Raw genomic sequence first — 15489 nt, 5'->3', positions numbered from 1 at the left:
ACCCCCAGGGATGGTCAGGACCAATATATCCAGTATAACAAATTGACTTTTTTAAGAATGTTTCTACCCAAAGCTTCCTGTAGAAGCAGAGTTTATTCTTGTGAGAAATGCAATAAATATCTAGCGTTTGCAAAAAAATCCCCCCGGGTTTTAAATCTGAGCTCACGGCTGCTGTCAGGGGCAGGGCTGTGGTGCTGTCACCGCCGGCTGGGCTCACACGCAGCCCGGCCACGCGGCTGTCAGGATGGATTTAGCTCAGCACCACGGCCCTTCGCTCCCCAGCATCCTGCCTGCGCTGCCAGACCACTGTCATCTTGGGGCCAGAATTAGCACAGGGCGATGGCCCCAGAAGATGCTCTCAGGGGAGATACGATGGAGGTAGGACATGGGGCACTCCAATTTTTGGGGTGTGCCGGTTCCTCCTCGCTCAGCCTCACACCAGGGCTGATTGAATCCAGGGAGCTCAGTCCTGCAGCAACACTTTGGGAAGGTTCCGTGCCTCCGAGCGAGGGCAGGGAAAGGGTCATAGAAGAGGTTCAAGGAGGGGATTGTTGGAGCAGAGAGGTTTGGCTTTCTGCCGGGAGCAGGGGCCCTACAGGGAGCTCACACATCCCCTTTCCCAGGCAGCCGGGGGCCAGCTGGAGCCCTGCAACAGGTCCCTGCCCAGGGGCTTGCCTGGGGGGGGGCATTACTCAGCCTGTTTGGTATAAAACTGCAGTAATTAAACCTCATTTACAGTGCTGAGTACAAAGCAGAAGAGTAAACAGTGGTGGCTGTCTGCATTTATTCATCTACAAACTATGCAATTAGGATTGCAGAACCAGGAAAGAAGAGCACAATTGTTCCCCCTGCCCCCCACGGCTCCACTCGCTCATAGGGAGCCAAGCACTCGCTCCAGGGCCAGCAAGGCAGGCAGCAGCTGGGAACCACCTCCCACAATAAAGTTATTTCCCCCGTGGCATCGGGCCAGGTGTAAAAACAGGCTCAGCAACGCTTCGCCGAACTCTGACCACATCGAACAGCCGCCACTGCCGGAGGAGGCTGCAGGGAGAGCCCAGGGCAGGGGATGCGCTCAGAGCTCTTGGCTGACTCGGTCCAGTGAGACAGTTCAACCAGAGCTGAGCCACTTGGGCTTGCAGCACCTGAAAGGCTCCCTGGAGTCTCCTCCGGGCCTCTCCCAGGGACAGCTGTATTGCTCACAGCAGCAGGTTGCTCGAGATCTCCCTTGCCCTCCCTTTCCCAGGTTTTGCTGCGCAAGCCTCTTCCTTGACCCAACTGCTTCCAAAACCCATCAGCCAGCAGCCACGGGGCTCTTCCAGGGCAGCCCCCGACAGCTCCCCCCACGCAGCCCCTCGCTCCTGACACCCAAAGGAAGGGGCAGCAGCTGCCACACACCCCTCAAGAGGCAGACGCTTGCTGGTTTTGAACAACTCCAGCAAAGCTATTAAGTCTCAAAACATTGACATCACTGCCCATCTCCTCTGCCTGCACTGGCACCCATCGAGCCTCTCCTTGCAGGCAGAGGGGGGGGCAAGGGAGGGCAGCCACGGGGGCAAACAGCAGTGAGGGTTAAACACCTCACCAGCACCCAGGAGGTGCAAGGAGTCCCTTGGCCCCAGCAGCCTGGATATGGCTGCGTTTGCATCTCATCACGCACTTACCTGTGCGCTGAAGTAAGGGCTGGGAAGGCAGTACGAGCACCCATGAGCCATCCCACTGCCAAACTGGGGGATCTGCAAAGGGTTTTGCTTCGCCCCAGGGTCTGGCCTCGTCTGCTGGGGCAGCTGCCAGTTGAGTCACCAGCCATGCTGCGGCACATGCCGAGCCGCCGGGCAGCCTACGTTTACTGCACGCCAGCAAAAAGCAGGGAAAATAAGGAAGAAAAAAAAAATAAGCCCGACAGATGCCCCGCGAATCAGGATTTCGGGGAGCTAATTTATACAGAGCCATAGGGGCGGCCCCTCGCTGCCAGATCTGCCTGGCTCCCTCCAGACTTGCTGCCCTCTCCGTGCCGTTGATTTCAGCCAGCAGGACCCCGTCCAGTCCAGACCCTGGCGCAGGGATGCACGCCGGAGACGGGGCAAGTGCCAAAAGCGTGGCAGGGAGGGGGGAAAAGAAAGAGACAACAGTCAGAACTACTCACAGAGGCAAAAATTTAATGGCAAGTCATCTTCCCTCCTTTATTACACCTTGGTTAGCCAAACAAAAAAAATTCTGCAGGTAAAAAAAGTTTTAATGGTCACACAGCACTTTATACATATATCGTAAGCAACCAAGCATCCACATCTGCACGTGAACGACACACCTCTAAGCATGGCCTCAATAGTCAGGTCTTTTTTTTTTTTTTTTTTCATTAAATACTGTACAGAATCAAGGCTACAAACTGATTTTGTAATGCTTCTTCCCCAACCCCAGCACTTAAAACAGTTACAGGCTGCTCTCATTTGTACATCACACAGTCGTGTAGCCAGTTTTAAGGCTAACAATATGCATCATGCTTTGGCTTTTTTTGTGTGTTTTTAAATTTTTTTTTTTAAGGTTTTAGCCTTTTAAATTTTGTTACCCTTAAATATTACATACATACACAAAAAATTACATAGCTGCAGTGTGCTCACCACCAACCTCATCACCCAGGAGCTTCACATTATCAAAAGCTTTAGAAAATTTGTAAACCTCCGTGCACGCCTCGCCTCAGTTTGGGACAGCCAGCTAGAGAGCGAGCGATGGCAGGGGTAGCGGCAGCCCGGGAGTAGCATCCCCTTCCCAGAAGGCCAATACACAGCTCGTCGGTAGGAAGCCCCAGGAACCTGTGCAAAAGCTCTTGATTACGATCAGAAGAAACAAAGAGACTTCTTGGGCAAAGGGGAGGACTCCGAGCAGCTCACACCAGCAGCGCTGGCTGGCTGCCTGCCCTCTTCCCCAGGCGGGTGGGCAGCCTGACCGCCTTCCCCACGAGATGACAGCTGCAGAGAGCAAAGGGTGGGCAAAGCAGGGAACCCTGGAGCTCCTCTGTCCCTCCATCCCCAGCCACAGCTCAGCCTGCCCCAAAGGGTTTTTTCTCCCTCCCTCCCTGGCTGGTGGGGCTAAGGATAGCCACAGCACAGAGGACAGAGGAGGTCAGCATCTGTAGACCACCAACCGCAATTTTGTCGGGTAAGAGGTTTAATCATTTGCGGAACAAGCCTCTCTGCCTGCCCTTCCCCTGCCCCAAAGCTACAGCCTCACCCCCTCTGTCCTTTATATCTTGGAGACACCCCGCTCCTTGCTCAAACCCCGGGGATTCATTCATTTAGCACCAGCCACAGCCAGAAAGCGGCTGCGAGTTACACATGCAGTTCACGCTGCCCTGCCTGTGGCTCAGAGCATCTCTCTGCACCCCAGATGGGGGTGTGCCACACTGCCCAACCTCCTGCCTGCCAAAGCAGGGCCAGAGCTGCTCCGCAGGCGATCCACCCACAGACCAGTGCTTGGAGAGCTCTGCAAGCCCAGGTCTTTGTTCACAGCTAAGCTCTGCTTCCTCCAGAGTGCCGGGAGCAGGACATGCCCTCCAAAATGCCGGCAGTGGATGGTGACACGAGAAGGGCTTTGCACAGCCAGCTTCGTAGCTCTGGAGCATCACAGGGGCAGCTGGAAATCGCAGGCGCAGGGAGCTGGGTGAGGGGATTTTGGCCAGTAGGTGCAGACCTGGCATTTCAAGGAGCAGAAAGCACTGCGCAAACGTGCTGAGATTCACCTGCTGTTCTCCATTTCAAAACGAGAAGGCCAGATCCTGGCCTGGGTGGGGGGAAGGGAGACAGCCATATTGAGCAAGAGCAAAGGAGAGTTTTGTCTCCATCCTTAGTTCTGGCAGAGCCAACCGCTCAGCCCAACTCCTCCCTGGGAAGCCTGGCACCACCGGCTCCCTGTGCTGGCTGGAAGGACCAATGGACTCTCCCCTGACAGACTGTGCTCCACATGGATGCTAAGAGGGTGCTTCTCCAATGCCTAAACATCGGGCAAATGCAATAGTGCTGGAGTGCGATCTCCCAGCTCCAGAAGTGCAAGTGCGTGCGTGCACACAGAAAAAGAGGCTTCAGGAAGGTGTCTTGACCAGGAGACTCTGGCAAGTCACTGCTTCAAAGTGCTCACGGTCACCAGCTCAGACAGCTCTCTTGCTGCTGAAACATGGGCTGATCCCGCCAGCCATTTCCCAAAGTGGCATGGCAGTGCTGCAGTTGAGATTAGGGATAGCATGTGCTGTGCCCACAACGCTGCCGGCCACAGTGGACCCAGGCCACCATGGGAAACAGCTGGCAAGGGAAGGAATTGATAACAGTCCGCATCAGTGTCTGACATGCTCCAGTTGCTGGCCGAGTAACAGCACAGGAACGGTCACAAACTGCTGCTGCTACAACAGAACTTTGTCACAACACAACAGCTCCTTTCCCTTGGGTACCCTGGCTCAAACAGCTCCGAAAACCCCATCTACAGCTGAACGACGGAGAAGCAGCAGCCATGCCAGGTTCACCATCCAGACTAGCTGCTAGATCTACAATACGCCCCAAGATCACTTGTTGCCGCCTGCCCAGGCGAGGATGAGATCCAGGGGTAGATGTAGTGCTGTGTGACAGCCAGGATGGCTGGGAACGAAAGACGCAGATACCTAAGTAATAAGGGCAGAACCCTGAATCCCATGTATTTCTAGAAGACAGGCATGCATGGTGGGGAAAGGGAAGTTTGCCTTACCCTGGAGAAAAAGAAGTGGGGATGGCTAGAATTGCTTCCAGAAGACCGACCAGAAGCTACAGAACTGGATGGAAACCCTGCAGCACTACCAGGGCAGCACAAGTGCTAGCGCAGAGCTCTGGTTTTGCCTACCAAGTCCTGATCGGAAGAAACTCGTAGCTATCGGTGAACATCTAAGACTAGAGCAACTCCATATGGTGTAGACAACTTCAATGCAAACACAATCCAATGTCTAAGTACATATAAGCTGGGGTAGACTTCATAAAACCCATGGTAACGCAGAGAAAAATGAAAGACTGGGAGGGCATTGCCCTTCACTTCCAGATACTACAGCAACGACTTCTCCTGGCTTGAGCCCCAGCAGAACAAACTGCTAGGTGCAGTGCTGGGTGGGAAGAGTCCTTGTGTGGAAAGGTGCCCCAAGATGAAAGTGCAGAGGGAACGTGGCTGCAAGACTGCTTCTGTGCAGGTCTCAAATCTTACCATTGCAGGGTCAAACTCGCAAGAGGAGCACGTACATGGGACAGGGGGAAGGAAGAAGGGCTGGGGGCAAAGAGTTATTCATGCTTAGACAACCTTTCCTCGGAGGAGCAATCAAGCCTACCACCTTCTTTGGAACAAACCAAGCTGAGGAAGAAAAGCTGGAAGGAGAAGCCAGTTTACTGGTAACAGCATTTGCCAATTTCCTTTCTGCTGCTTTCCCTTCTCCCCTGCACCTGCCTGTCCCTAACCTGATGGTTTATTTGTCCTCTGTCCACTCTGGGATATTGGCCCCTGCTAAGGCAGCCCGGTACTGCTGCAAGACACCGCGGATGCTTTTAATGAACCCCTTGGACAAAGGGAAGAGAGGGAACCCAATATCAGGGTAACCACTCTTCTCCGGAAGGAAACTCCTGTAGCTCTTTCTCCTTTTCTTTGGTTTCACACTAGGCTGCAAGGCAGAGTCCTGGGCAGCCTTCCCCTCGTCCGTTCGGTCTCTGGCCAGGTCTACCCCCCTGGCTTGGCCTGTGCTCTCCGAGTCTGAGTACTGTTGGAGATCACCAGCATTGGGCGTCGAGGTTGTGAACTCCGACTCGTCCAGCTCCTCCTTCCCGTCGAGTGCAGAGTCGGAAAGTTCGGCGGCAGCCCCCTGCTCCGAGCTGCTGCCGTACTCCCCCAGCGACCCCGCATTGTCTCCTGGGCTCTCAGCCAGGGTGCCGCAGGCAGAGTGAAGGGAGGCAGAATCTGCCCCATTGGCCTGTTCGTGGCTCCGCTCCACCAGCTCATTCGTCTCCAGCCAGGATTCGATGCGGGACACCAGGCGCCAGCCATTGCAGCGAAAATGTTCACGGATTTCATGTTCAAAGACTTCCACTGGCCTGCGCAGCAGCTGCATCATGGACTGCACCACTCGGATCAGGGTCATCTCATTGTAGCAGCGACTGTTCTCATAGCCCTCCTGGAGGCCCCGGTCGCTGTCAAAGCCCGCCTCGTTGTAGTAGGGCTCATTCACTAGGATGAGACCTGCCAAGAGAAGGGGAGACCAAGGGGTTAAGGGAGGAACTTTACTGTGAATTGCCAAACAAGGCAGACACTGCTGGGCCCTGATTTCTGCCAAGGTGGCTGAGATTCAAGGGTCATAGCATCACACCAACTTCACCTGCAGCCACACTGATGCAGGCAGCCTGAGGCCAGCAGCAGGCAGCACAGGGAAGGGACTGCAGGAGAACACATTGCATGGAAGCCATGCTTTGACTTCAAGAAGGTAGCAAAGGCCAGGGTGGACCCACCAGGAACCTGCAAGATGCAATGGACCGGTATCGCAAGGGGAGCACTTTGTGAATGAGTCTGTGGCCTTTTGCTAGTGCAGTGGGGATCTCGGATGCTGCCAAGTGTGGCATTCAAGATCCTGGGCTGGCAAGAATAGTCTTCCACAAGTGCAATGCAGAAGGCACACAATAGCAGAGGAGGTCAAAAGGGCAGAAGGAGAAAGGTTTCACAGTTCCTTTCCCTTCCCTCGTAGCAAAAACCCCACAAACACACCCAAAGCTTTTTTTTTCTTAATTAGGTTTTTTTTTCCCTCCTCCTCTTAATCAGAACAAAGGCCAATCTTCAGCAACAGGCTTTGAGCTGGCCAGGTCCTATCCTGTCCAGCACAGTCCCATCAGACAGTGCAGTTCTAAGACAGTGAATACTGTGGCAAGACACCCATACCAAGCTTTCTCCTGCTTGCTTCTGGTCTAATGTAATTACATGTATGTAGCAATGGCACCAACACTGCCAGGCTGCTGGCAGCCTGCCACAAACTGCATTAGAGCTGGTGGAGGCGAGATCATGAGTCTCTCAAAGCCCCGGCAGTAAGAAGGGGAGAGGAGATTTTTCACTAGCACCAAGTTGCTCCAGTAAAACATTTTGTATTTCATTTTTGGATCAATTTGGATCCTCAGCTTTGTAAATGAGAAAAGGCTTTTCTCATGGTGTCGTTCCTCCACGGGAGGATAACAGGTGGACTGTGACACTTTCAGAGGAGCAGGAATTGCCTGATGACTCGAGGCAGGAGCCTTTGCTCTGTGTCAAAGGTTTCTCAAGTCACATGCCTGGGCTCCCCACACAGAAAGTTGGCCTTGAGGAAGAGATTTGATTTAGTCTGTCTGCTCCCAAACTAGATATGGCAGGGCAAAGCCCTATGGCAGGAAGCCCTGGGGCTGGTCTAGACACACCCCTGATTATTCTCTGCTTCGGAAGGAGCATAAACACCATCATCATGTGCAAAAACATGCCCAATGTAGGATGGGTGGGTGACTCAGTGGGGATAAAAAACAGTCCTGCAAATGAAGCCCAGTTTAGCAACTTCAACTAACTTTGGTAACTGGCTGAGGACACAGTAGTTCACCTTCGTCAGCTCAGAATAACAAGCAAAACAGCTCTGTGCTTAGCTGCCGCAGTAAGAAGGAAAGCATTGTATCGGAGACCTGGGATGCAGCCAAAAATCAAGGCATGAGAAAAGCTTGCACCTGCTTCAACTGCTGAACTGGAGAGATAAGGACACTGCTTTGTCCAGCAAGGTGAGAGCAAAAGGCAGCACTAACTCAACTGGCATGGCAGATCCCAACTGTGTGCTCCCCCCAAACCTGCATTGCCTCCTCCCTCCACATTTTCCTGTCCCACAGACTCTGCAGGAGCATTTACCTTGGATGGAGATGAGTACTTGAAGGAGGCTGGATTTACTGGTCCACCTTTCTGTCCCCTGAAATGCACATACAAATGTGTTAAAGGGCTGAAGCACCATCAGTTTTGCTCTGTGATAACTGTTAGGTGAAGTGAGGCCCCAGTTTCTCTTCATTCCTATCACTAAGGTCCCGTGGCTTACAGCAGGAACAAAGACTGAGTCAACAAGCGCTCGATGTGCTAGTGTCCCATTGTACCAACCTATCTGTCCATTATTTTTTGACAGCATTGCACCCCATCAGGCCAGTTCTGCCTGGAACAGTGTAACCCTACACACCAGACACCAGTTGCAATCTCTCCCCAGCTGCCCTTTCCATCTACCTGCTCAAAACACAGCACTTTCCCTGGCTCTGTTTATTCCAAATCTCTGGCTAGACTTTGTGCCACACTACAAGATCTGTCTGCAGTGAGAGACAGGCATCCAAACCATGGGAGAACACTCCATGCTGATGTTGCATCTCTGCTCTGTCCAACCGTGACACAACCCAGCTGGTCTTACCACAGGCTTCTTATCAAGGAAGGACAGACAAGAGCCAAATACAGTCCCAGAAGAAACCAACTACAGCAGTTACCTGCTCCAGACATCTAAAACAGAGCCCAAAGCCCAAGCCACCCACAGCTCAAGCACCACCTGAGCCCAGAAGTCACCCACGACTCTTGGCTTGGTAGGAAGCAGCTTGTTCCAAAAGCAGCCTGGCACAACCACTGCTCCCCACGGATGGGTGGATGAAAGCATTACCTTGCCTATCCATGTTCCCAGGAGGCTGACACACACTTTGCCGTTGTCGTACAGGTTGGGATTCAGTCTCCCACTGCACTGGGAGAGGTAGCGGAAGAGAGGCGGGACAGCAGGGTAGATGTTGGGGAGCTGGATATCAAAGAGAAAGAGGCCATCTTCATACGGTGTGCGTGTGGGCCCTTTTATAAGTGCTGAGAAGAGATCCTGTGGAGAAAGGCAATATAAGCCAGGCACTGTGAAACCTTGGCAGGGTTGTATTTACATAGAGGGAAAGAGGGGATGTGATTAACTCAGGCCTTGCAAGACTCAGCTCAAGCAACACACCTCAGGGCACCTTTCCCCTAGAAGCTGCACTTCTACTATAGCCTGACAGCAGAGTGAGCCTTCGGATCTGAAGCAGGGCTTTGAGGACAGCCAGCAATCCCCAAGCTGCTCACTAGTTACACCAGCCCCTTGCTGGCTGCCCACCTGCCTTTCCTGCTCAGCAGGACAGGCAGCCCAGTGCGCAAAGCGCCCAAAACAGGCTTCCTGTGATGAAGAACTCCCCGTTGTCTGTCACTCTGACTTGGGGAATGCAAAAGCAGCCGTTTAGAGTAATTACAGCCATATTTCACATGCTGCACACATTCCTGCAGCTCTAATGCAAAGGATTAAGGCTAAGCAGGGAATTCCAAAGAAAGCAATCCGGATGCTGACCCCAGCACTAACACACAGGCATTTGAGAGCAGGCACTTGCCATTCGATCTTCGAAGGTTTTAACCATGATGCCATCAGGCAGGGAGGTGGCCAGGAGAGCCATCTCTTTCCGCACAGTGCTAAAGAACTTCTTTGCTTCTGGGGGCTGGAACTCCATCTTCTTGAAGGCATGGGTATCTGTGGAACAAGGAAGAGAACAGGATTAAAGCATGCCTTTGGAAACTGCCACAGGTTCCTTGTGAAGGCAAATCTATCCGTGTGTTAAATGTATCATCAGGAAGACTTGACTTGCTTTGGTGCTGAGCCAGGAGGCAGCCTAGAGATTATTTGGTTTTTCCCATACTGTACAGCAGCCACAACCTGCACCCCCTGTTCTCATGGTGCCACACAACACTGTCCCTGTGCCTCAACAAGGAGCCCTGTCTCACAGCCGGGACAACTGCAAAGCGATGACCCTTCCTCCGCAAAACCTAAGCATAGCTCCCCATTTTTATTTATATACACCTGCAGGTTCAGAACAGTTTGGCCACCTTTCCTTCTCAGGTCTGCCCCAGCTGGCTAGATCGCCAAGCACCTTGGGCTCTGCTGTCACCAATGTTCCACACAACCAGATGTTCTTTTTTATTTTTGGCTGATTAACATTGGCACAAGTGAACAAGGACACTCACCCACCAAGGACACCCAGCCCAAGAACACCAGCTGTTCCTGCCCTGCTCCTCAACTAATTCATCCTGGAAAAAAGCCTGAACAAACCCTGCAGCTTTCAAGAAAGTATCTGTAATGGAAACCAACTGATTGCCACAGCCCTCCAACATGGAAAAAAGCGAAGCCCACTTCTGTGGCTTGAGAAGTTACAGTAGTGCCTAGAGATGCCATCTGAAAGCCAGGTTTAGGTCCCAGAACAGATTGTGCTACAGAATTTGTCTTAATTTCTCCTCCCCAGTTAATGAGCTGTGAAAAGCAATAGGAAGGAGAGATTACCGAATCCAAAAGGCCTTAGAAGCAAATGTTTTGGAGAAGGAGAAACACTGCAGGACAGCAATGAAGGACAGAGTACCCCACACTGGCCTGACCTGACACACTCACCTGGAGCATACTCCAACACAGAGAAGACTTCTCCCTTGGCACTGGTGAAGGTGACTCCAGGCTTGCCTCCACTCTGCTGGCAGAGCACTGGTGTCTCACTGGGCCACTCCGACCTCACTGGTGTCTGTGCTTCTGCTTTTTCTTCTTTCTTCTCCGTCTCTACCATGGCTTCCATCTTTTCCTCCTCTGCAATAGCCACATTATCCAAGGTCTTCTTTAGATTTTCCTGCAGCTTTTTAATATCATCCAAGAACTTCTTCTCCCGAGTGGGTTTTTCCAGCTCCACAGTCGGGGAGGTGGGAGAGCCAGTCAGCAGCTGCTCCACAGTCATATTTTTCAGGCTTTCCAAGATCTTGATGGCCTCCTTTAGTTCCCGGAAGCTCTTCGGGGCTCCGTCCTTGCCAGCTTTCTCTGCAGCAAGATCTGCAACTGCCATAGCCACAGCTCCCTGGACTTGTTCCTCTACTTTTTTCACCTCCTCTGCTGCTGGCTCCTCAGGCTCTAACTCCTCAATTTTTGGGTGGTCGTCTTCCATGAGGCCATTGTCTGTCTCCCAGCTGTCGCTTTCATCCTCCCACTCAGAGGATGCCCCGCTGGTGCTGCCGTCAACAGAATCATAGTCTGACTCCTCAATTTCTGATTCAATATTGTATAAGTGCTAAAGGAGAGCAGAGTTACAAAAGACAGCAGAGTAGTTAGGTTAAAGCACAGAGTTTTAGCTGTTTTTCCAACACAGGCAAGTCAGTTCTCCCCATGAAAAGGGAACTCCCAGCTAGAATTTATTGGGCTGTTTAAACCCCTTCCACCTATACTGGGTGGACTGTGTCTGATCCGAGTAACATGCTCATCATGACCAGCACAGATTATGAATCAGCATAGCCCCATCCTCCACTTTTTGAAGTAGAGCACTGGGGAAAAACTGGGGCAAGTTCTAGGTGGGCTGCAGCCATCCCAGTAGCTGAAATCCAGCCATCGAGGAGAGCACCAAACAGCTACTTGGATGCCCCAAGGTTTCTGAATGCAGAGCTAGTTCAGAAGGTGTTGGGTACTGTGCATGGAGTTAGTATTTCTAGTCCTGCTTCTGCACCAGCAAATGTGTTGGCACAGAGCCTTGGTTTGGCTGCCTCCACACTCTGTCCTTCCACAGAGACAATGCTGGAACCAGGAAAACATTCCCATACCAGCTTTCTTCTTCTGTGGCACACACTACTTGCTGTCAGAGCCCTGCTACACTGCTTTAGCTGTTGTATGTCACTACTGCTTAAAATTCAGCTGGGACAATGAAGCCTAACCCAAGTTGCTGAATAAGCTCTTACATAAAACATTCTCTTCCCCCTTCACTGCTGGAAGCTGAACCTATCCACACTCCATCTAGCCTCACCTCTCATAATCACGCTTTTGCACATGCTATGTCTCTCATGAGGTCCCCCTGCAGAGGCTCACAGACATACTCCAGCTACTAGCACCAGCATAGAAGCAGGGGAGCAAGAACAACTTTATAGAGCTGTGTTAGGAATTACAAGATGGAGCTTTTTATCCACAGGCTTCTGACACTTGAATGACAGCCCAAGAATCCTCTTAATCTTGCAAGATATGACCCCAGAGGCTAAAGCGCATGGACACTCAGTCATCTTGTCAAAGCCTTGAACTGAACCAGCACTATTTAGCCAGTCCTGTGCCACTCAGAAACAGGCAGCCAGCAGAGGTTAGCTGGGTTCAACAGAAGTGACTGCAGGCAGGGAAAGCCATCAAAACTCCCTGCCCTCAAAGCTAATCCAAATCTGAGTCGGAAAGTTAATTAGCCAATTATGCCATCTTTATTTTTAGAGCTGAGAAAAAGCACCCAGACAGCTTGTCTCTGGGCACATGGTCAGGCATTGATAAATCATGGTTTTACCAACTGATAATTCACGCTCCTGACATTTCCCCAACTCCCATAATTACGCAGACGAGCAGAATCGAAGGGACTGGCGTGACACAGCAGGAGCTGCTGCAGAGCCCCAGCACCGCAGTGTGAGAACAACCCTTTGTGGAGTGCACATCAGACCTCCGATTGTGCCTGTGATCCAAGCACATGTGACAACAGGGGGAAGGGAGAGACAGCAGCCTGCTTTGTAATGCTCTAGTCCACTGCCATAGTGCAGGCATTGACTATTCTACTGTAATTAATGCAGAGCTGCTTGGTTTAAAAAGAAATCTTGATCAAGTACTTTCCACTTGCAAACGCATCTCTGCAGCAGAGGCAGTGGTGTTCTCTGCCACAGTGATGGAGATGGGACCCTACAGAAGCAGGTCTTCTCTTTAGGCTGCCTTAATTTGAGGCAACAAGAGACATGGAATGAAACTGTATGTGGAGTAGTGAATAAGATAACACAGTAAAACAAAAACCTTAGAACAACGCAGAAGACAAATCAATGGGGTAAAGTGGATTAGTGTAGCTATACCTGTATTTTTAAGTTTGCATTCAACTCCTTTCCCTTCCCACCCTGGGAAGAGATTTGGTTCTGATCCCTAGGTTAGCTAAGGTCACAACTTGTGGCTCTAGCCCAGCTCCTGGAGGAGCTTCTTTAGCCAAAGAAAACACTACAGTGCCATTTAACAAGACAGAACAAGCAATTGTCTCTCAGCAGTGCCTTAGTTGGGCAACGCAGTGAACCTGGGCTCAAGTCAGAACTGATAATCCCCAAGCTCTGCAAACCCCTCTGCAAAGCAGCAGGTGCTGAAGGCCAGGAGCCAGGCTGTGGTCAGAGCTGTGAACATTCAGTGCAGCATGTGAAGGGATCAACAGTCTGCCCATACTCTATCCTCTATATTCAAGGAGCAGTGATGACCAGTTAGTTGCCCGGTCCTCCTGATAAAGGAAGGATTTTCTGGTGCTAACAGAATTGGGAAGCCACCCTATCATATGGGAAAGCAGCAATAAATAGAGCAAGATTCCCTTACTCAGTGAATCTCTCTGCACCCAGGATTTAAAACCAAAACTTGTCACTCAGCTAAGAATTACAGGGATATCACAAGCTGGAACAGGACCTCACCTGTGGTAGAATGATAGTCTTGGAGTTATCAGCCCACACCACTTCCACTTTGCTGCTGACATCCACACGAGCCACCTGTCCAACTGAAGGCTGTGGAAACAAGAATAGTTTATCAGTCCCTTTTCCTTCCCAGGCATTTCAGTGCACAGCCAGGAAGGTTTTGAGAAACAGATATTCCCCAGTTGGAGACCACCTAAAGCAGAGGTTGCAGGCTGCCACAGAGGGGATAGGAGTCCTGGGGTCCCACACCAAGGGGGAGAAGATAGGGTTTCCATGAGAAAACCCACACCGCTGCCATGGAAGTGGGGAAAACTCCCCCACCAAGGAGAAGAGGACCAGGAGGGCTGGGGTCTGGCAGCAGATCCTGACTTCTGATCAGGACCAGGGCCATCGCAAGGTTGTGGCCTTTCCGCAGACAGCACTGCTGGGGTTATGCCAGTGAGGGGACAGGACCTTGCCCTGAATGGGGCTGCCCTCTAGTGGGGTGCCAACTGCCAGCCCCTGCGCTCCGACACCCAGCATCATGGGCACACAGCACGTTCTCCCAGCAGAGAGGGTGCAGGCGTGAACAGACAAGTCACAGTTGGCACAGGGTGTGCACAGTAAGTAGTATCTTGCACTGGAAGAAGGTTATTTAGGTCAGCTGAGCAAGCTCAGATGTGTTTCATGCTGCTGAAACTAGAACCACAAAAAGAGCCACACTATACCTTTTAACCCTTTTTTAGGGCAGAAGTCTCAAAACCTGGAGGTCTTCCCTGCACAGTAAGGAAACCTGTTTCCTAGCAGAGTGTATCCTCTACAATATAAATTGTTCCCTTTTCCTCCCAGGAGATCAATCAGCTCAACAGAATTAACATGTACATAACTCAGATGAAACCAGAACCCCAGTCTTCTGTTGCCGAGCTGTTGTGGTTTAACCCCAGCCAGCAACTAAGCACCACGCAGCCACTCACTCGCTCCCCCCGCCCCCCCACCCCGAGTGGGATGGGGGAGAAAATCAGTAAAAGAAGTAAAACTTGTGGGTTGAGATAAGAACAGTTTAATAGAACAGAAAAGAAGAAACTAATAATGATAATAAAATAACAACAGTAATAATAAAAGCCAGTTAGTCCCAGAGCAAACGATCCCCCGACCCCACTCCCCCCAGTTCCTATACTGGATGTGACATCCCATGGTATGGAATACACCGTTGGCCAGTTTGGGTCAGCTGTCCTGGCTATGTCCTGTGCCAACTTCTTGTGCCCCTCCAGCTTTCTCGCTGACTGGGCTTGAGAAGCTGAAAAATCCCTGACTTTAGACTAAACACTACTTAGCAACAACTGAAAACATCAGCATTATCAACATTCTTGCATACTGAACTCAAAACATAGCACCTTACCAGCTACTAGGAAGACAGTTAACTCTGTCCCAGCTGAAACGAGGACACAAGCAATATTGGTTTCACAACAAATTCACCTTCACTCTTGTTCAGGAGCCCACAGAATATCCTCATATTAGAAGTTACTCTGAAATCCTGAGCAAGGGTTTTATCAAAAACCCTCAGGCATATGTTCAATTCTTGACTCAACTTTGTTTTTGCTCTGCTATAGAATCTGTCACCAAGGTCAAAGGATTTCAAGGTTATACCTCCACCAGACTTAGAGATCTGATATATTACTCATGACAGCAGGGGACACTGATACAAAACTAGCAAGCTAGGGAGTTTAGGATGCCTGTGTGGGGCCTAAGGCCCTGCTTTTGACTCTTTCAAGTGTCTCCGCTAATACCTGGTGACAATGTGGTCACATAACTGTGCCCAGAACCTACCTCATCTTCCTTAGCTGTGGCTCCATCCGAGTTGCCAATGCGAATCACAATGTCAGTAGTGCGGAAGCGAAAGTCTGGATGATCAGCAATATCATACACACTCACATCCTCCTCCTCCCCAATCAGCTGCATCGGAGACAGAATGCAAACACGTCAGCCCCAGGATGCTGCACTGACCTTCAGAGCACGTCTTCA

The 15489-nt window shown here is 51.2% G+C and overlaps 1 protein-coding gene across 3 annotated transcripts in view; it reads right to left on the bottom strand.

Annotated features, from left to right (window-relative positions):
* Positions 1-2150: 2150 nt before the first annotated feature.
* UBE2O (ubiquitin conjugating enzyme E2 O) overlaps positions 2151-15489 on the bottom strand; it is a 67438-nt gene continuing 54099 nt past the window's right edge. For all 3 annotated transcript variants that reach the window (XM_049813142.1, XM_049813143.1, XM_049813144.1), the window contains exons 12-18: positions 15295-15420; positions 13489-13578; positions 10454-11111; positions 9408-9544; positions 8672-8875; positions 7894-7951; positions 2151-6228 (exon numbers count right to left, since the gene is read on the bottom strand). In XM_049813142.1, the coding sequence (XP_049669099.1) occupies positions 5465-6228; positions 7894-7951; positions 8672-8875; positions 9408-9544; positions 10454-11111; positions 13489-13578; positions 15295-15420 (2037 nt within the window). In that variant the 3' untranslated portion in view covers positions 2151-5464. The remainder of the gene's footprint in view (positions 6229-7893; positions 7952-8671; positions 8876-9407; positions 9545-10453; positions 11112-13488; positions 13579-15294; positions 15421-15489) is intronic.

This window comes from Accipiter gentilis, chromosome 10 (assembly GCF_929443795.1).
Source record: "Accipiter gentilis chromosome 10, bAccGen1.1, whole genome shotgun sequence".
NCBI classification, from domain to species: Eukaryota; Metazoa; Chordata; class Aves; order Accipitriformes; family Accipitridae; genus Astur; species Astur gentilis.
Note: the sequence above shows the minus strand (reverse complement) of the source record. Positions and strands in the feature narration are given on the sequence as shown.